A 21,153-nucleotide genomic window follows, 5' to 3' on the forward strand; every position below is an offset into this window, starting at 1 on the left:
CTTGTATATGTGGATGACATTCTGATCACAGGCAACAATCCATCTCTCATTCAGAACTTGAAGAAATTTTTAGAAGCAAAGTTCTATATCAAGGACTTGAGACATCTAAAATATTTCTTGGGTATCGAGGTTGCTCGTTCCAAAGAAGGATTATTTCTTACACAGCGCAAATGCCTTTTGGACATTCTGTCTGATTGTGGTACCACTGGTGGTCGTATTTCTGAGTTCCCTATGGAACAAAACATCAACCTCCATACCGATAATGGCACATTACTTCAGGATCCTACTATCTATCGCCGCTTGATTGGGCGTCCCTTATATCTCACAGTTACACGCCCGGATATCACTTATACATTAATTATCTCACCGTTTCATGCAAATCCCCATGGACTCCACATCTAGATGCCGCTCATCGATACTCGCTATCTTAAAGGTTCAATCAACAAAGGGATTCTCTTATCCACTAATAGTTCTTTACACATCTCTGGTTTCTGTGACTCTGATTGGGCTGGATGCCCTGTCACTCGTCGTTCTACTAGTGGTTATTGCACTTTTTTTGGTTCTAGCCCTATATCCTGGAAAACAAAGAAACAGAGCATTGTATCAGACGCTCTTCTTCACAGCGAATATCGCTCCATGGCTACTCGGCATGTGAACTTCAATGGTTGAAGTATCTTCTCTCGACTTAGGCATCTCTCATTCTTCTCCGATGAACATGTTACTGACAATCAAGCAGCCCTTCATCTCTCTCAAAATCCAGTTTTTCATGAACGAACGAAGCCAATGAATTGATCCGCATTTCTTACGCGACAAGATACAGGCCAAGTTACTATCTCCTACGCTCGTTCCATCCTCGATCAGGTGGTCGACGCCCTTCACTAAACCTCTCGGCAAGGACACCTTTCGAGAATTATTCAAGTTGGGAGTTCTTGATATTCACTCTCCAACTTGAGGGGGAGTATTAGCGATCGTTCCTCGCGATCATAGTGGAGAGCGACCTTGGCTTCTAACATAGCGTGACCAGCCTATGGAACAAGAATATAAGCGACCAGCGCCTATGGAACAAGAACCGCAGGCGACATCGCCTTTACACGAAGCGACCGCTTTCAGCGTATTCTCTAGAAACCCAATCGATTGCTTTTAGAACTGTTTTAGTTTTACTTCCTATTTTAGATTCTTGTATTGATCTCTATATAAACATCTTGTAATCTTCTTATAATTTAATCAAGTAAATATTCTCTCCAATCAATCTCTCTCTCTCTAATTTATCAGAGCCGGCCCTAGGTGTGAGATATCTTGATACGAGAAAATTAGAAAAATGAGTAGTGAGGGAGCAGGGAAGACATTGTGTGTTACATGTGCTTCTGGGTAAAATATATAGCTTGGCCTGTTAAGCTCTTGCTTCAATGCGATTACATTGTTAAAGCTTCCGTTCGTGACCCAATGTAATTCATTTTTTATTTTATTTTATTTTATTTAGATTTAACTTCTACATACTCTTCTTTATTCTTGTATCCTTAAGTAGATATGATTTTGCAAATGATCTTGAAAAGACGGAGCACCTGCGTCGATTTCCTGGAGCTCACGAAAGACTTCAGTTGTTCAAAGCGCACTTAATGGATGAAGGATGTTTCGACTCAGTGGTGGAGCCAAGTAGAGGCCAGGTAGGGCGTAGGCCCCTCCTCAATTTGGGACAAAAACTAAATTAGTAGTACTTGTTTAGGCCCACCTAGTACTTTAAAAAAAAAAAAAAAAACTAGATGCTTTCGGGGACCATACAGTACATTGTAGACATTTTCCAGGTTTCAAATACCGACATGATCATGTCAAAAATATTTTATGTGATGCATTTTGGAGGGCTGGGGTACAAGTGAAGAAAGAGGCTCCTGTGAATTTTCTCACGGATCTGAATAAGGGAAGATCTATACTTTGGCCTGCGGATGTATTGATATACAGTTGGTCTGAGGGGAGACATGCATGTGTTGATGTAACTGGAGCCTCTCCGTTGGTAGGGCTTGAGAATGGAGTCTTTGAGGTGGAAGAAGCAGCTAAGAGAGCAGCGACAGAGAAGGTGGAGAAACATGAGGAAGCTTGCACGGCTAACCAACATTGTTTCATTCCATTTAGTTTTGACACTTTCGGTTTCTTACTTGGAACAACAGTCTGTTAAGCTTTTCAAGAGACTTCAGAAAATTATGGACAATAAGATTATGACAGCTAGTTCTAACGAGTTTGTTTTTAGAAGAATATGATTTGCTATTCAGAAAGGACTTGCGGCTCATCTTGTTGCATGCTTGTCCTAATTATTTGTAAAATTCCTTATCAGCATTAATAAAATTTCCACTTAAAAAAAAAAACTACTACTACTACTATTCAGGCCGACCTACCTAGCTAGGCATTAGGAGGAGGTTTGGTTTGCCCGGGTGACTTTATTTATGCATTCGATGCTGTCATTTCTTGCCGATGCCAGGAAGTAGTAGACTAAGGCTTGCTTTCCCCAGTACTTTTACAAAGTAAAACAAAGGCCTTTATGCTCGAAAATAAATTATAAGAATTTTTGGAGTGAGCATAATCCAAAATTGAATCAAAGAGAGGCAAAGTAAGAAACATCGCTAGTAGAAGTATGTAGTGGAGGACATTCGGTCACTACCTCAAATAGATTCCTCCTAGCACTTTACACTAGGCCCCCCCTGGAGAAATTTCCTGGCTCCGCCACTGTTTCGACTCCATGCTTGCTGGATGCGAAGGTGTTTTTCATACAGCCTCACCATGTTATATGGATGCAACAGACCCACAGGTTGTTTACTTAGATGTTTATATTCTTTTTCAACTGATTACCCAGATCCCCTCGTGTATCATGCCGAAAAGGTGTGACCTTTCGAAATATACACTGGTTCGAAACAATGCTTTATGCCGAAATAGTGTGTCCTTTCGAAACATGTGACTTTTCAAAGAGTTGCTTACTTTTTTCCAAGAGTCACTATGTTGTTTCGAAGAAGCACCACTCACCTATAAATAGTGGATGAATTTGGAGAGAAAGACAGACCATATCACACAAAGTTCTGATCTTTCTCTTCTCCCCCTGTTCTTAGTCAAATACTATGTTGTGTTCGCTGATTCTATAAAATTGAAGTGCTAGCTTTCTATATAAGGAAATTCATTCTATCTTGAGAGACAATTTTCCATCAACCTTCAAGTACGTACCGTGAGGGGGAAAATCTGTCTTAAGGACATAGTGATCATCACTAGGCTCGGATTTAATAATTGGTAAATTAAGTTCATTCGTTGAACTAAAATATTTGTTTGTTTGTTGAAATTAAAAGTTTGTTCATGATATATTTGTTATATCAATTTGATTTCTTGTTTACTTAACAATAAATATATTTTTGGAATAAGTTTCCTACAATTACTAGTATGCGCATAGGTTTTTTTAAAGTCTTTAACCCGTCACCCGTAACTACAATCTATACATAAAGATGATTGTTAAATTGTCAATTTCTATTAATATATTAGGGCTAATATATGTCAATATTCTCTCTCAGCGGGACACGCTGGAAATACACAGGTAGAAGTTAAGGAGTGAACATCTTCACCTGGTAGGAGTTGAGCCCGAGACTTCTCAGAAACCAGTGGCTCCGATACCATTTTAAATTGCCAATTTCTCCATGAGAATATGTTTGTGAACAGCAAACAAGACCTCAGCTGATGATTGATGGATGCCCGAAAATACTATTTTACTGCCCAAAAAAACTGTTAAACTGTCTGAAAATTATTTTGACCAATAGAAAAGTGATGTTTGTGGACAAGTCATTCTACAAAATCGAACTCTTTTTTCATAAGCTCGAACTTATGTGAATGGTCAATTCAATTAATATATTAGAGACTCATATATGTCAACACTCCTCTCAGGATCAATTCAATTAATATATTAGAGGCTCATATATGTCAACAATGATATTGTGCGGGTATTACACTTAAGGTGGGGCGAAAACACTCGAATGGGTTAGCTATATGTTAAATAATTTTATTTAGAAAATTATTTCAGAGTTTAGATAACAAAGGAAATAGCTTTAATTCTCGATTCATGTAGGTACCTAACCACTGATTACAATTTGTCTGACTTTTGAAGTTTGAACAACTAATATGTGACTTGCTTCCCAAGTGTAGGATGAGGTAAGCATCTACGTCCTCCCAAATCCTGCTAAAACCATATGTATACCCCTCATATAGATAGACTGGCAATATAGCATAGCACTAAATTGTTGATTTATCAAAAAAGAAAATTAGTGCAAATTCTAGAATTCGGATCAGCAACTTCACTGGAGTAGCTTATCCTAAATTTAGTAGGAATAGATTAGTCAAATTTGACGGGTGAAGTCAAAGTTAAGAAAGAAAATCTGAGTTACGGAATATAAAAGGAAGATACCACCCAGCTATATATAGAGAGAGAGGTGTAAGAGAGTCTTGATACGAAAAAAATGAGTAGTGAGGGAGCAGGGAAGACAGTGTGTGTTACAGGTGCTTCTGGGTATATAGCTTCATGGCTTGTTAAGCTCTTGCTTCAACGTGGTTACACTGTTAAAGCTTCTGTTCGCGACCCAAGTCAGTTTCAATTATCTGTTCATCTAACTTCTACTCTTCTTCATTCTTGTATCCTCAAGTAGATATGATTTTGCAGATGACCCTAAAAAGACTGAGCACTTACTTCGACTTCCTGGAGCTCATGAAAGACTTCAGTTGTTCCAAGCAAACTTAATGGATGAAGGATGTTTTGACTCCATACTTGCTGGTTGCGAAGGTGTTTTCCATACAGCCTCACCATGTTTTATGGAGGCAACAGACCCACAGGTGGTTTACTTGTTCCTATGTTATGTTGGCAATAGTATTTATCTTTTTCAACTGATTACCCACCTCCCCTCGCACACGTTTTTAATTTTATAATTTCTGCATCGTATTTAATTTATCTTGTTTAAGTTACGAAAGTTCTTAGTCCTAGCTATGTTTCTTGATGGAATTGAATTTTTTTCTTACGTGTTTTATCCGTGATAGGAATTAGATATCACACTAATCCCGACTAACGACAGTTATCTTCAAGATCTTAGAATCAATAACAAAACAAGAACACCAATACAATAACTAAAACAATAATAAAAAAACAAATAATAAACGAACACAAAGAACTTATGTGGTTTGGCAATTGACTACGTTTACAACCGCACAAAAATCCACTATAATCAAATATCGAGTTATTTACAATGTCATGAGCCTCACACAAACACCAATATCTCTCACACACTTACACAATTTTGGCATTTATAAATTTATGCTATTGCACTATCACAATGCACTCACAAATTTGGCGATTGCCTTACACAATTAAGGGCGTCCATTAGTTTTCAATGGCCCTGTGCAAACGACGAAATGTGGTCGTGTTTTAGTCTTCCATCAACACAAAATGGGTCCTATATATGTTTCTAAATATTGAAGACCGTCTCCCTGTCCTAGTATTAGTGTATTACTCTACCCGTTGTTTAACTCTCTTACTTGATTCTCTGTCCTCATACTTTAGTCTCTCCTCTTACTCTCTCAAGATAGCCAATAAATTAAGAGAAATAACTCTCTCCCACCATGGAACAAATTCTTGTTTCAATTTTTACAAAGGTTTAATCTCTCACATCTCTCAAATAGTACAACCCAAATTCAAATTTACAAATTAAATTAAGTACAAGAAATCAACAAAAATGAAAGGGAGAACAAACAACAGATTTACTCATCAAATTGTGTAGCTCTTTGTGATGTAGTTGATGACAATTTATGGAAGTGGTTTTAATGGTGATTGTAAGACTTTTTTTTTTCAAGGATGGTAAGACCAGTGTAATTATATAGTTTATTTATTTATTTTTTCCATTTAATCATATTGTAAGCAGAAGGATTTAAGGGTATGCACGGAGAAGCTGTTGAGAAAGAAGTGAATTAGAGTTGATCTTAAAGAGAGAGAAAAGAGGGGAGGGTATGAAGAGGAGATATATGTTACGAGGAGTAAAAACAGGAGAAGAGACGAGTGTGAAAGTTAAATAAAGTGAAAAAGGACTTGGGCTCCCAATTTAAACTTTCCCATAGAGAAATATGGTTTATTTAAACTTTCACGTAGAGAAATATTGCTTATTCCTTTTTTTTGTGCTAGATCCGTACACGGACGTTTGCCTAAGAGCATACATGTATATCAGTTATATAGATATTCTATTATTTCTATTATTCCTTTTTTTACTAAAAGAATTATTCGTTTGTTTATTATTACTTTTCGGTTTTTTGGGCTTTTGATTTGCCAAAATAGGCCCTTTGCTACTAAAACTAATTTAATGGGTTTAATCTCCCTAGTACTTAAATGGTTGCACAAAAACCCCTTGTAAGCGAACAAATGCATAAAACCTCCCTATTATTTAAACATAACATCAAAACCAAAATAGACCAAAATACCCCTGTGAAAATCGGGCTGACGTCATCAATCTTTACTTATAATTTCGGCTTAAGGACAAATCGGGCTGACGTCATCCTATATAAATTTGTATTTACATATGACAATATAAAATTACATAGTCTTCTTAATCTATTTAAATTTAAATTTTCATATAAATTTTTTTTTCATAGGAAAATTTAAATTTATATTTTGTCTGGTGTCGTCTGAAAATTTTCAATCCCAAAAGTTATTATGTAAATTTAAGTTTTCATAGCTCCAATGACTATATAAATATAGTTTTACATTTATATGACTATGTAAAAATATATTTACATATATTCTGTCAGGTGTCAGAAAATTTTCAATCCCAAAAGTTACTATGTAAATTTAAGTTTTTATAGTTCCAATGACTATGGAAATATAGTTTTACATATATATATATGACTATATAAAAATACATTTATATATAGTCGGGAAATTTTCAATCCCAAAAGGGTAAAAAAGGAAATATGATAAAATGAATAATAAAAACAGACCAGATTTTATCTCTTTTTTGGAAAACAGGGAGATTATTTAATGAGACCTAAATAATAAGGAGGTTATGTGATATGGGTCGATGGGAGGGAGTTTATACTCAACCGAGTTAGAACCAAGAGATTGAACCTCATTTCTTGCTAATTTTTGGGCCTTGTATATTAGGGTCTGTCGCGGTCTTCACATATCACCTTCTGAGGGTTGGGCCTAGTCTTACACTAATTCTTGCTCCAATAATACTCGCTACACATCCCATACAATATGAGCTCTCTTAGTGGCTACAATTCTCAAATACCTCAAAATTTCCTAAAACCATTACATGTTGGCAAAAGGTGTTGGCGGTGCTTGGTTTCCAATTCCAATTTGGAAACCATTAGGGTGATGAGGCTCCATATTTATACTTAACAATCCGTTCCATATATATATATATATATATATATATATATATATATATATATATATACTAGAAAGTAGGGCCGCATCGTCATGCATGAAAATTCTTTTAAAAATTTGCTTAACAATCATAACAAATCGTGATTCCTATTTTCATCGCTAACCTATTTTAATTTCCTAACAAATTGTTTTAATCAAGTCTTAAAAATCCGTTTTAATTTCTTAACAAATTGTTTTAATTATATTTTAAAACCCCGTGTTTTTTAATTGGGGGAGGGATACCATTTTAATTTGGAAATAAAAAGTTTTTATGATACTATTTGAGTTTTGGTTTTAAAAGGAAAGGAGATTCCCGTTTGAAGTCGGATTCTAAAAGGAAAAGAGTTTCCTGTTAAATTAACTATTAAGTTGATGATGTGGAATTTTGTGGGAGCTCGAAAAATACCCCTTGCGGGAGCTTTAATATTAAGATATAGATATATATATATATATAATAAATTAATAATAGCTCTTGTATGTTTCCATCTTACAGACTGAACTGATTGAACCTGCGGTGAAGGGTACACTTAATGTTCTTAGTTCTTCTGCAAAAACGCCTTCTGTTAAGAGGGTGGTTGTGACATCTTCTATGGCATCCGTTAATTATAACAGAAGACCTAAAACTCCTGAAGTTACGGTTGATGAAACGTGGTTTGCTGATCAAGAGTTCTGTAAGGAATCAAAGGTACATTTTTCATTTGCCTATTCCGGTTTATCGCCGAACTTTTTTAAATGATAAATATGAAACTCTGCATGCATAAATATATTCTTTATTTTTTTTAGGAATATTTACAACGGGCTAGTTATGCATGTAAACTTACTACTATACTTCTTTATCAATTTGAACATGTGATAAAGAACAAGCCACTACGAAAGTACGAAATGCTTTGGGGGGTTCAATGATGCGTTAATTGTCACCAAATTCTGTTATGAGTAAATTTTGACATAATACAGCTGGGTCGGTAAAGAGCAAAGAAATATTGATCCCTATTACTTTTATTAAGCAGTTTTGGTACATGCTCTCGAAGAGTTTAGCTGAAGAGGCTGCCTGGAAGTTTGCAAAAGAACATGGAATTGACATGATTACCATTCATCCATCAGTGGTGATTGGTCCTCTTCTACAGCCAACACTTAATGAGAGCGCTTCGATGGTTCTAAACTTGATAAATGGTATGGTTACTATTGTTTGCGGCCGTGGTTAGTTTTTCAGTTTTCTATCAAAAAAAATTTCGGTGTCTGAATATGAGAAAGAAGGGTTATTTGCTCGTGACCATTGCACCTTTATTCTTTCAACTGTTTCAAGTATCTATATTCAATATTGGGTTCTTCAACGCAGGCAAAAAAACATATCCCAACTTGACTTTTGGATGGGTTGATGTTAGAGAAGTTGTCAATGCACATATTCTCGCATTTGAGGTTCCTTCTGCACATGGAAGGTACTGTGTAGTTGGCAGAGTTGCTCACTATTCAGAGATTGTGAAGATTCTACAAGAGCTTTACCCTTGTATTCAACTTCCTCAAAAGTAAGTCTTTGCTTCCTAAAGAAAGTGTGTTTACATTTCTTAGTACAGTCGAAACTGCACTGATCGGAATATGCATGCTACGATTTTCTCAACCCCGTTTCACAGATGCTATGCATTGAACAAAATTATTTATTACTATATACATGGTTTTAAATCCTCTGTCTCGTAAATTTCTCAGGTGTGCTGATGACAAGCCTTTTGAACCAACCTATACTGTCTCCAAAGAAAAGACAGAGAGCTTGGGAATTGTTTTTACTCCTCTGGAAGTCAGCCTCAAGGACATTGTTGAAAGTTTGAGAGAGAAGAAGTTTATCAGCTTTTGAGTCTATCTAAGCTAGTTACAAAATATTGCAAATAAGGGTAGGGGTTCCCACAATCAACTTTGTATAATCACTAGTTTTGAATCCGGCCCTACTGAACGGGTGTCATTATATTAAATTATTCTAAAAATATTAGCAACTATTCATAGCTATGAGATATGGAAATTGTATTAATCACTTGTTTAAATTTATTGCACCACTCTCTATCAAAAGAAAGCACCAAATCTTGGTAAAACCGATCGATTTATTTTTGTTGTTATGTTTAATAATAAAAGTTTTATTGAAATTTTGTGAGAATGCCCAATGTAGCGAAGATGATATTGAAGCTACTTAAATAGTAAGACATTTCCAATCATAATAAAATAATTATAATAAGCATTACTTAAAATGCAAAACTATACTTGTCGAGATATTATATTCTCCCTATATATAATACAACTATGTTTCGAGGTTAATTCAATACATTTGCATCAAGTTTCTAATTTTACGTTAATTATTATTTGAGGCTAGTTTAATGTAGTTGGATATAGTTTTCGATTTTCCATTAATTATTCTTTGAGGTTAATTCAATGTATTTGTATCAAGTTTCTGATTTTCCGTTAATTATACTTTGAGGTTAGTTCAGTGCAGTTGCACCAAGTTTACGATTTTCCGTTAGTTATTCATTAAGGTTAACAAAAATTCTATATGAACAAACTCTCTTGAACAAACTGATGTGGCACTCATCAAGCAGGGGTGCGTGTGTATTGCTCCAAGAAGTACTGCAATCAAGGGCTCTCTGCTTGCCACGTCAGTTTGTTCTCTAGAGTTTGTTCAAAATAGTTTGTTCACGTAGAAAGACTCTAAGGTTAATTCAGTACAGTTCTATCTAGTTTTCAATGTTTCGTTAATTACTCTTTGAGATTAGTTAATTGCATTTGCATCAAGGTACCAATTTTCTGTTAATTACTCTTTGAGGTTAGTTTAATACATCTGCATGCATCCAGTTTCTGATTTCCCATTAATTATTTTTTGAAGTTAGTTCGAATCTAGCTTCCAATTTTCGGTTATTTATGCTTTGAGAGTAGTTCGATGTAGTTACATCCGGTTTCTGACTTCCAGTTAACTATTATTTGAAGTTATTTCAATGCATTTGTATCCAGTTTCTGATTTTCTGTTAAATATTCATCAAGGATATTGCATCCAATTTTTTATTTCCCGGCCTGTTAGTTAATATATAATTTTAGTTTAATACAATTACATCCAGTTTCCGATTTTCCGTTAATTATTCTTTGAGGTTCGTTCAATACAATTGTATCCAATTTCTGATTTCCCGTTAATATTTTCCATTAATTGTTTTTTGAGGCTAGTTTAATGCATTTGCAGTAAGTTTTCGATTTTTCGTTAATTATTTTTTAAGGTTTGTTTAATGCAGTTGCATCAAATTTATGATTTCCGTTAATTATTCATTGAGGTTAGTTGATTGCATTTGCATCCATTTTTTTATGTTTATATATTTGTTAATTAGTCTTTAGATTAGTTAATTACATTTGCATTCAGTTTTCGATTTCTCATTAATAACTCTTTGAGGTTAGTTCAATACATCTGCATCTAGTTTATGATTTCTGATTATTTAGGCTTTGAGGTTTTAGTTCGATGCAATTTCATCCGGTTTCTGATTTCTCATTAACTATTCTTTGATGTTATTTCAATGCATTTGCATATAGTTTCTGATTTTCCGTCAATTATTCTATGATGTTAGTTCAATGCAGGTTGCATTTGGTTTTTTTTCCACGTTAATTATATTTTGAGGTTAGTTAAATGCATTTGCATCTAGTTTCTGATTTACCGTTAATTATTATTTGAGGTTTGTTTGATGCATTTTTACATACCGTTTCCAATTTTACGTTAAATATTTTTCAAAGATTTTCATCCAATTTCTAATTTCCCATTAGTTATTCTCTGACGTTAGTTTAATGCAGTTGCATCCGATTTCCGATTTCTAGTTAATTACTTTTTGAGTTTAGTTTATTGCATTTGCATAAAGTTTCCGATTTCCCGTTAATTACTCTTTAAGCTCAGTTCAATGTATTTGAATCCAGTTTTCGATTTCCTTTTAATTATCCAATGTGGTGTGTAATATCAATTTTCTACTTATCCATCTGTAGTGTCCTTTTAAAACATGACATAAAAATAAATTATATTTGATTTACTATATGGAATCATAAAAAATTATCCAATTTCCGATTTTCCGTTAATTATTCTTTAAATTATATATCTGACTCACTATGTGGGATCTCCAAAGATTATCTACGAACGGGTCCTGTCATATGAATTATTCTAAAAAATATATGCATAACTATTATATACAAATATTATATTGCTCACTCATCCAAATTTCTTATAACATGAAAACTTCACGTACTCTCTATTAAAAAAAAATAACTCACCATTGATAAAACCCTTCAACTTTATTTGTTGTTTAATAATAGAAGTTTGATTAAAGTTTTGTGAGATTGTCTAATAAGACGAAGTTCATATTGAAGCTACTTGAATAGCAAGGTGTTCCCAATTATACGAAAAAAGATAAGATAAATATCGTTTTAAATGCAAAACTATACTTATCGAGACATTCCCACAACATATAACACAACTATATTTTGAGGTTAGTTCAATGCATTTGTATCTATTTTCTGATTTTCTATTATTTATTTTTTGAAGTTAGTTCAATGCAGTTGCATCCAATTTTCGATTCCTTGTTAATTATTCTTTGCAGTTAGTTTAATGCATTTGCATCCAATTTCCAATTTCCTGATAATTATTCTTCGAGCTCAGTTCAATGCATTTGCATTCAGTTTTCGATTTCCCGTTAATCATTTTTTGAGATTAGTTTAATACATTTGCATCCAGTTTCCGATTTCTCGTTTATTATTCGATGAAGTTGCATTTGCATTTAGTTTTTGATTTCCCGTTAATTATTGTTTGAGGTTAGTTCAATGAATTTGCATCCAGTTTTCAATTTTTCGTTAATTATTTATTGAGGTTAGTTCAATGCATTTGCATCCAATTTATTTTTTGAAATTAGTTCAGTGTAGTTTCATCCGGTTTCTGTTTTCACGTTAATTATTTTTAAAGATTAGTTTCACACATTTGCATCCTGTTTCCAATTTATACTTATTTTTTTAGGTTAGTTCAATACAGTTGCATCCAGTTTTCGATTTCCGTAATTTAATCTCTGAGGATTAGTTCAATGCATTTGCATCCAGTTTCCGATTTCCCGACAATTATTTTTTGGTTTTAGTTTGATGTATTTGCATCCAAGTTTTGATTTCTCTTTAATTATTATTTGAGGTTAGTTTAATGCAGTTGTATCAATATTTTGATTATCCATTAATTAATTTTTAATATTAGTTTAATGCTTGTATGTGCATTCAATTTCCGATTTCCCGTTAAATATTATTTGAAGTTAGTTCGATGCATTTGCATCTAGTTTTCTGTTTCTCGTTAATTGTTCTTTGACGTTAGTTTCATACTTTTTTTTTTTTTTTTTTTTATATTATATATTTTTGTGATATTATTTTTTGTATAATTTAATTTTCCATATGTAAATTGTTTTAGTTTGGTTTGGTATATAATTTATTTAAACCCAACGTCTATTTTAACTAAATCAATAGTTATATAATTTATTTAAACCAACGTCCGTTTTAACTGAATCTCGTTATTCCGCTAAAATTGGAAATTATAAAATTTATAAATTTAATTAGAATATGTTGTAATTATTGTGGCATGTGGTTTTTGAAATCCTTAACTATAACTAAATTTTACACCTCAAATTGATTCAATTTTATTTGTTAGGCCCATATATATAGTGCATACAATATAATTTTATTTGTTTTGGATGTACACTATTATTACTTATTTTATGATTAGTTTACTTTTTTTTTTCCCAGTCACATGTGTGGTTAACAAATGCATAAAGTAAATGTTCAAGCAACTCAATTCATTTTTTCCTTTGTTCTTTCCTAGTTTCATTATCATTTTATAGAAATAAACTTTGTTATGTTAAACTTTACCTGAGATTAGTGTGGAAACTATTCTTTCTGGCGTAAGGGTTTTAGGAAAATCGTTTTTTGTTGAAAATATTGTTTTTTGCAAATTAGTTTTTTTTTCCTCCATAATTAGCTATATTGTTTAGGAAAAATTGGACACTCTGTGAAACTTTAGATGAGATTGTTTATTTATTTATACCCTACTTTTTCATAATTAGTAATAGAGTTTAGGAAAAGCTGGAGTCTCTGGAGTGCTCCAAAAATATATATCGGTAAGGGTATAACTATAATATATATCTAAAGATTTGATTTTTTTTTCGTAATTAGTATTAGAGTTTAGAAAAAGTTGAAGATTTTGTGAAGCCTTGAAAAATAGAGCCAAAAGGGTATAGCTATAATATATATTTAAAGACAACTCACTAGTATTACATTTCTAGCTTATCCTTAGATATATATTACAGCTATACCCTCTTGGCTATATTTTTCAAAGCTTCATAGAGCCTCCAATTTTTGTACAATCTACTAATAACAAAAAAAAAAAATAAAAAATCCAAATCTTTAGATATATATTATAGTTATATCCTCACCAATCTATTTGTTAGAGCACTCACAAAGACTCTAGTTTTTTCTAAACTCTATTACTAATTACGAAAAAGTATGATATAAATAAATAAACAATTTCATCTAGAGTTTCACAGAGTCCAACTTTTTCTAAACAATATAGCTAATTACAGGAAAAAAAAAAACAAAAAACTAAATTGCTAAAAACAATAGTTTCAACCAAAAACGATTTTCTTAAAACCCTTACTCGACAAAGAATAGTTTCCACACTAATCTCAGGTGAAGTTTAACATAACAAAGTTTCTTTCTAGAAAATAGCAATGAAACTATAAAAGAACAAAGGAAAAAATGAATTGAGTTGCTTGAACATTTACTTTATGCATTTGTTAACCACACATGTAAATGAAAAAAAAGTAAACTAATCATAAAATAAGTAATAGTGTATACCCAAAACAAATAAAATTGTATTGTATGCACTATATATGTGGGCCTAACAAATAAGGTTGGATCAATTTGATGTGCCATCCACTGTGGAATTTAGACATTTAGTCATAGTTAAAGATTTAAAAAAACCACAATTTCTGCCACAATAATTACAACATATTCCAATTAAATTTATAAATTTTATAATTTTTAATTTTAGCGGAATAACAAGATTCAGTTAAAGCGGACGTTGGCTTAAATAAATTATATAACTATTGATTTAGTTAAAGTAGACGTTGAGCTTAAATAAATTATATACCAAACCAAACCAAAACAAATTACATGTGGAAAATTAAATTATACAAAAAATAATATCATAAAATATATAATAGCAAATGAAAAATAAAAATAAAAATAATAACAAATATTTTAAAATATATATAATACTGCATGAAACTAACGTCAAAGAACAATTAACGGGAAACAAAAAACTAGATACAAATGCATCGAACTAACCTCAAATAATATTTAATGAGAAATCGGAAATTGGATGCACATGTGCAAGTTTTAAACTAATCTTAAAAAGTAATTAATGGACATTTGGAATATGGATACAACTGTATTAAACTAATCTCAAAGAATAATTAATGGAAAATCAAAACTTGGAGGCAAATACATCGAACTATAACATAAAAAAATAATTGTCGGGAAATGAAAATTGGATGCAAATGCATTGAACTAACCCTCAGAGATTAAATTAACGAGAAATTGAAACTGGATGCAACTGTATTGAACTAACCTAAAAAAATTAACTATAAATTGGAAACATGATGCAAATGAGTGAAACTAATCTTAAAAAATAATTAACGGCAAATTGGAAACCGGATACAACTACACTGAACTAATTTCAAAAAATAAATTGGATGAAAATGCATTGAACTAACCTCAAGAAATAATTAATGGAAAATTGGAAATTGGATGCAAATTAATTGAACTAACCTCAAACAATAATTTACGGGAAATCAGAAACTAGGTGTAAATGCAACCTCATTGAATAATAAAGGAGAAATCGAAAACTGGATGCAAATGTATTAAACTAATTTCAAAGAATGATTAACTGGAAATCGGAAACTGGATGCAAATGCATTGAATTGACCTCGAAGAACAATTAACATGAAATTGGAAATTTGATGCAAATACATTGAACTAATTGCAAATAATAATTAATAAGAAATCGCAAACTAGATGCAACTGCATTGAACTAACCTCAAAAAATAAATAACATGAATTCAGAAACTAAATGCAAATGCATTGAACTAACCTCAAAATATAGTTGTGTTATATATAGTGGGAATGTCTTGATAAGTATAGTTTTGCATTTAAAACAATGTTTATCTTATCTTTTTTCGTATGATTAGGAACATATTCAAATAGCTTCAATATGAATTTCGTCTTATTAGACAATCTCACAAAACTTCAATCAAACTTCTAATATTAAACAACAAAATGAAGTTGAAGGGTTTTATCAATGACGAGTTATTTTTTTTAATAGAGAGTACGTGGGGTTTTCATGTTATAAGAAATTTGGATGAGTGATCAATATAATATTTGTATATATAGTTACATATATTTTTCAGAATAATTAATATGATAGGACCTGTTCATAGATAATCTTTGTGGATCCCACATAGTGAGTCAGGTATAATTTAAAGAATAATTAACGGGAAATCGGGAACTGGATAATCTTTGATGATCCCATATAGTAAATCAAGCATAATTTATTTTTATGTCATGTTTGCAAGGACACTACATATGGATAAGTAGAAAGTTGGTATCACACACCACATTAGAAAATTTAAAAAAAAAAAACGAAAACTAGATTCAAATACATTGAACTGAGCTCAAAGAGTAATTAACAGGAAATCGGAAACTTTATGCAAATGCAATAAACTAAACTCAAAAAGTAATTAACCAGAAATTGGAAAACTGGATGCAAATGTATTAAACTAATGTCAGAGAATAACTAACGGGAAATTAGAAATTGGATGTGAATCATTGAAAAATATTTAATGGGAAATTAGAAATTGGATGCAAATCCTTGAAAAATATTTAACGGGAAATTGGAAACGGTATGCAAAAATGCATCAAACAAACCTCAAATAATAATTAACGGGGAATAAAAAACTGGATACAAATGCATTGAACTAATCTCAAAACTCAAAAAAACTAATTGATAGTAAATAAAAAACCGAATGCAACTGCATTGAACTAACCTCATAGAATAATTGGCGGGAAATCAGAAACTAGATGCAAATACATTGAAATAACATCAAAGAATAGTTAACGGGACATCAGAAACCGGATGAAATTACATTGAACTAACCTCAAAGCATAAAAAATCAGAAATCATAAACTAGATGCGGATGTATTGAACTAATGCAAAGAGTAATCTCAAAAAGTAATTAATGAAACATTGAAAACTAGATGCAACTGCAGTGAATTAACCTTAATGAATAACTAACGGGAAATCGTAAACTTGGTGCAACTGCAATAACTAACTTCAAAGAATAATTAACGGAAAATTAGAAACTTGATACAACTACATTGAATTAATCTCAAAGAATAATTAATGAGAAATAGAAAACTAGATGCAACTGCATTGAACTAGCCTAAAAGAATAATTAACATAAAATCGAAAACTTGTGCAAATGCATTGAACTAACCCCGAAACATGGTTGTATTACATGTAGGGAGAATATAATGTCTCGACAAGTATAGTTTTGCATTTTAAGTAGTGTTTATTATAATTCTTTTATTATGATTATGAATGTCTTGCTATTCAATATTATCTTCGTCACATTGGGTAATATCACAAAATACATGAAGAAGTGTACTAGTAGTTGTCCTGTTTTAATCGGGTGCACCTGTTCGTAAAATAAATATGTTTCTCTCATTAACAGCTGTCCTGGTCGGCAGGGTCCAAATGTAGGATGACTTGTATCTGAAAACACAAAGAGTTTGGTGAACCGCTGTTCCTCAATTTCTTTAACCTCAATTCTCTCTTCATTCATTCATTCATTCATTCATCAATTATTATTACAATGGGAAGTGACGCCGCATCTTCAAGGCGTGGCGTCCATCCCGTAGAAATTGACGCGTCGCGTCAATCTCAAGACATCATTGGACGCCGGCCTACTTCTTCTTCTTCAAGAAAAAAGAAGACATGGCTACCATGGCTCATACCTTTATTTGTAGTAATCAATACTATTTTATTCATCATCACCATGTACATTAACAATTGCCCCAAGAATAATGTTTCTACTTCTCGTCATTGCATTGCTCATTTTCTTGGTAGATTCTCTTTTCAACCTCTTAAAGAGAATCCACTTCTCGGCCCTTCTTCCATTACGTAAGTTTGTTTACATTTTTGTTTTAGTGAACAAAGATTATGTATGTGTGGTGACTGGTGACTATTTGTTTTGTGGTGCAGACTAGATAAGATGGGTGCTAAAGTTGTGAGTAAAGTGGTACATGGACACCAGGGGTGGCGACTTTTTACTGCCATGTGGTTGCATGCTGGTGTTTTTCATTTACTTGCTAATATGTTGAGCCTTTTATTCATTGGGATCCGCCTTGAACAAGAATTTGGTTTTGGTATGCCACCTATCCTCCTTTTATAGTTATCAAATTATTAACTTTCATATATATATATATATATATATGCAATTCTTGGCATGATATATATGTGTGTTAAAAATGCGAATAAGACATGATTGTGAAATTGGAGAACATGGTTGTCTTGGGTAAGGGGAAGAAGAGTTTCAATTTTGTCATAGGGTGAAATATGATAAACTCCTTTCAATCTATATGGTATGACTCTTTGGCGAGACATTACCAATCTGTGGCCCAACTTTGTGAAAATATCATTTCTATATCCTATCTTGAGTTAAGTAGTGTTTCCTAGAATTAAGTCAGTTTACCTTTGGGGATTAGTGATTGGAATATCGATTTATGGTGTGGGAAATGGTTTCATTGAGATTGACAAAGTGTTGAGTTGGGACAAGAGAATGTACAAAGTGAAAACATAAAACAAATACTTTAAAGTAGCATGGGAATGGGTCGCCTTTATGTTGTGTTGTGTTGTGTTATTTTTTGTTTGTTCTTTTTGTGTAAAGTGAATTATGTGGGAGGTGCTGAAGTAACGAGAAATTACTTAGACATGTTGATGCGTTCTTTGTTGGCTAAGTGTGGGTAATAATGTCTTGCATTTGTCTTCAAGAGAAACAATAGGACATACAATTTGTTAGTTATCAATTCTTTTCATTATGAACATTCTCATAACGTTTTTAACCTCCAATTTTATGGGGATGCAATTTTTTTAGATTTGATTAATGTGTCAGTCTGTTCGCTAATATATCAGATTTGTTTTTTGATCTGTATTATACACTGTAGCCACTAGCCAGCTGCATTTCTCTTGTCAGTAAACTCGTGTTCATGTTGTTAAAACTTATAAATTCGATCTGACCCTTCTCCTGTTTTCTTTTCTTTTTAAAGTGCGAATAGGGATGCTGTATCTCATCTCTGGCATTGGTGGAAATGTGCTGTCTGCACTTTTTATCCAAGACAGTATTTCGGTTGGTGCTTCTGGTGCACTGTTTGGACTACTAGGGAGCATGCTTTCTGAGCTTCTCACTAATTGGACTATCTATTCAAACAAGGTAACTTTATACCTGGTTTTAGTGGAGCTATGATATCCCACAGAATCATGTAGTCTTTGATCAATAACTTTCTGTGTGACAATGTTTGACGGTTTAAAATTTGATGCTCAGCTAGCTGCACTATTGACTCTTCTGCTCATCATTGCTATCAATTTAGCCGTGGGCATCCTCCCTCATGTGGACAACTTTGCTCATATTGGTGGATTTGCATCAGGGCTTCTTCTTGGCTTTGTGATTCTTATTCGCCCTCAGTATGGATGGGTTAGCAAAAGAAGTGTTCCTCCTGGATACATTACATCGGCTAAATCTAAGCACAAGATGTATCAGTACATACTATTGGTGACTGCTTTGATCCTTTTGATAGTAGGGTAAGTGTCTGCTATATTTCTTTACTTCCCTCTTTTCTGAACCACACTTGATTACTTTATCAAAGTGTGAAGTTTTTTCTTGATTAAATTGAAGACATGTAATAATCTATTGACAGTGATGGTTTGCAATCAGATCTCTCTTTATGTAGCCTGAATATGTTGGTGATGCATGTCTGTAATGTTATACTTGCTTTATAGACTTCCAAGTTCCAACCAACACCGTGTGATAGATTTAAACTCTGAAGGCTATTATCTTGGTCTTCTTGTAATAGCTTAGGCTGCATATTTGCTTATACCTCTGTCTTTTCCTTTTTAAATCTGTAACTCATGAATTTTGATGTCCATTTGGTAATTTCTTTACGATCTTTCATAGACAAAGCCATGTCGAATTTCCATCTTTGATTGAACTTTTTATTTTGGTTGATTAAAACCATACGTCACCGTTATTATTATTATTGTCTCTGGATAGTGTAGGTGAAGTCGGATTTATCTGATCAAAGCTAGCCATTTTCAACAGGTTTAGTGTCGGTTTGGTCATGCTCTTCAAAGGGGTAAATGCAAATGAACACTGTTCCTGGTGCCATTATTTGAGCTGTGTCCCCACTTCTAAATGGAACTGCAAGACGGAGCCCACAACCTGCATGGTAAATCCTACTTTTCCTCTCTCATTACAATTTCACAGCTTAGGTCCTGGTAAGGGTGGAATTCAAGCTAAACGAGCCGAGCTTTACTATGCTCAACCTCGGCTCATTTATTACACGACTCTTAAATTGAGCTCGAGCTCGGCTCATATAGTTGAACGAGTAAGCTTAAACGAGCCGAGCCCGAGTAGCTCTGTTATTTTACACTACAAAGATGCTATTTGAGCTAAACAAACCGAGCTTCATCAAGCTCATTTGTTACACGAGTTTTAATTTGAGCTTGAGCTCGGCTCACATAGTTAAACAAACTAGCTTGAACCGAGCTTAAACGAGTTGAGCCCGAGCCACTCGGCTCAAATTCCACCCTTACCTGGGACTGGTTTCTCTTTTGCAAAGACATATTTACATAACGCATAACGCACAATATGAAAATTTAGGACATGCTGCTTTACACCATTGAGGATGTTTCTTGACCGGAGTTCAGACCTACTAAATGATATGAGATTCCATTAAAGTTTGGATAGAATGAGTGTTTGCAAATTCTCATCTCCTTTCTAGTGGAGATGAGGAATTTCTTGGATTGAACCTTTGATATTCCCAAGGCCTCCAATGTATTATGTCACACAGGCAAGGAGATATATTGTATAGGCTCTAACCTCAAACTTGATTTATTGTTGCAGTCTACACAGAGTGAAAATGAACTGATCTTGGAGTGCGAAGGCCGTGGGAAAACTCATACTTATCCACTTACAAATGCATCTGAATCCCAGATTAAGCAGCTATGTTTAGAGCTATGCAGTTGATGTACACTTCCACAAAAACCGATATACTCAACAATACGTAGTCTTCTTTATAAAGAACATGAAATATGTGAAGCTAGAGACTTTTCTTGAGCAATTCATTGTTGTATATGATTTATTCAAATGTACGGAAGAGAATTTTCTTTTTCTATTTTTTCAGATTTCCAACCTGCAACTTGCAACACGGACACGGGGATTTGTTATATACATTATTAGCAACTAATCTAACCCACCCTTAAATTTTGGTTCAGATTGTGCAATGTGTTACAGACTGCTATGATAGACTTCCATCTCTCGCATGGACAATATGCAATTGCAATATGCGACTGCAATATACATAATCAGCAA

At 33.1% G+C, this 21,153-nt stretch overlaps 2 protein-coding genes across 2 annotated transcripts; both read left to right on the top strand.

Annotated features, from left to right (window-relative positions):
• The first annotated feature begins 4,258 nt into the window (after nucleotides 1-4,258).
• Nucleotides 4,259-9,340, top strand: LOC147495942 (phenylacetaldehyde reductase-like). Its single transcript, XM_086564725.1, has 6 exons — nucleotides 4,259-4,602; nucleotides 4,679-4,848; nucleotides 7,917-8,108; nucleotides 8,431-8,593; nucleotides 8,760-8,946; nucleotides 9,125-9,340. The coding sequence occupies exons 1-6, from the start codon at nucleotides 4,479-4,481 to the stop codon at nucleotides 9,267-9,269; spliced, it is 981 nt and encodes a 326-aa protein (XP_086420851.1). The 5' UTR covers nucleotides 4,259-4,478; the 3' UTR covers nucleotides 9,270-9,340.
• Nucleotides 9,341-17,268: 7,928 nt separating this feature from the next.
• Nucleotides 17,269-20,956, top strand: LOC147495943 (RHOMBOID-like protein 2). Its single transcript, XM_086564727.1, has 6 exons — nucleotides 17,269-17,687; nucleotides 17,769-17,932; nucleotides 18,833-18,996; nucleotides 19,108-19,364; nucleotides 19,882-20,008; nucleotides 20,686-20,956. The coding sequence occupies exons 1-6, from the start codon at nucleotides 17,380-17,382 to the stop codon at nucleotides 20,806-20,808; spliced, it is 1,143 nt and encodes a 380-aa protein (XP_086420853.1). The 5' UTR covers nucleotides 17,269-17,379; the 3' UTR covers nucleotides 20,809-20,956.
• The last annotated feature ends 197 nt before the right edge of the window (nucleotides 20,957-21,153 follow it).

Source organism: Coptis chinensis, chromosome 6, assembly GCF_015680905.1.
Source record: "Coptis chinensis isolate HL-2020 chromosome 6, ASM1568090v1, whole genome shotgun sequence".
NCBI classification, from domain to species: Eukaryota; Viridiplantae; Streptophyta; class Magnoliopsida; order Ranunculales; family Ranunculaceae; genus Coptis; species Coptis chinensis.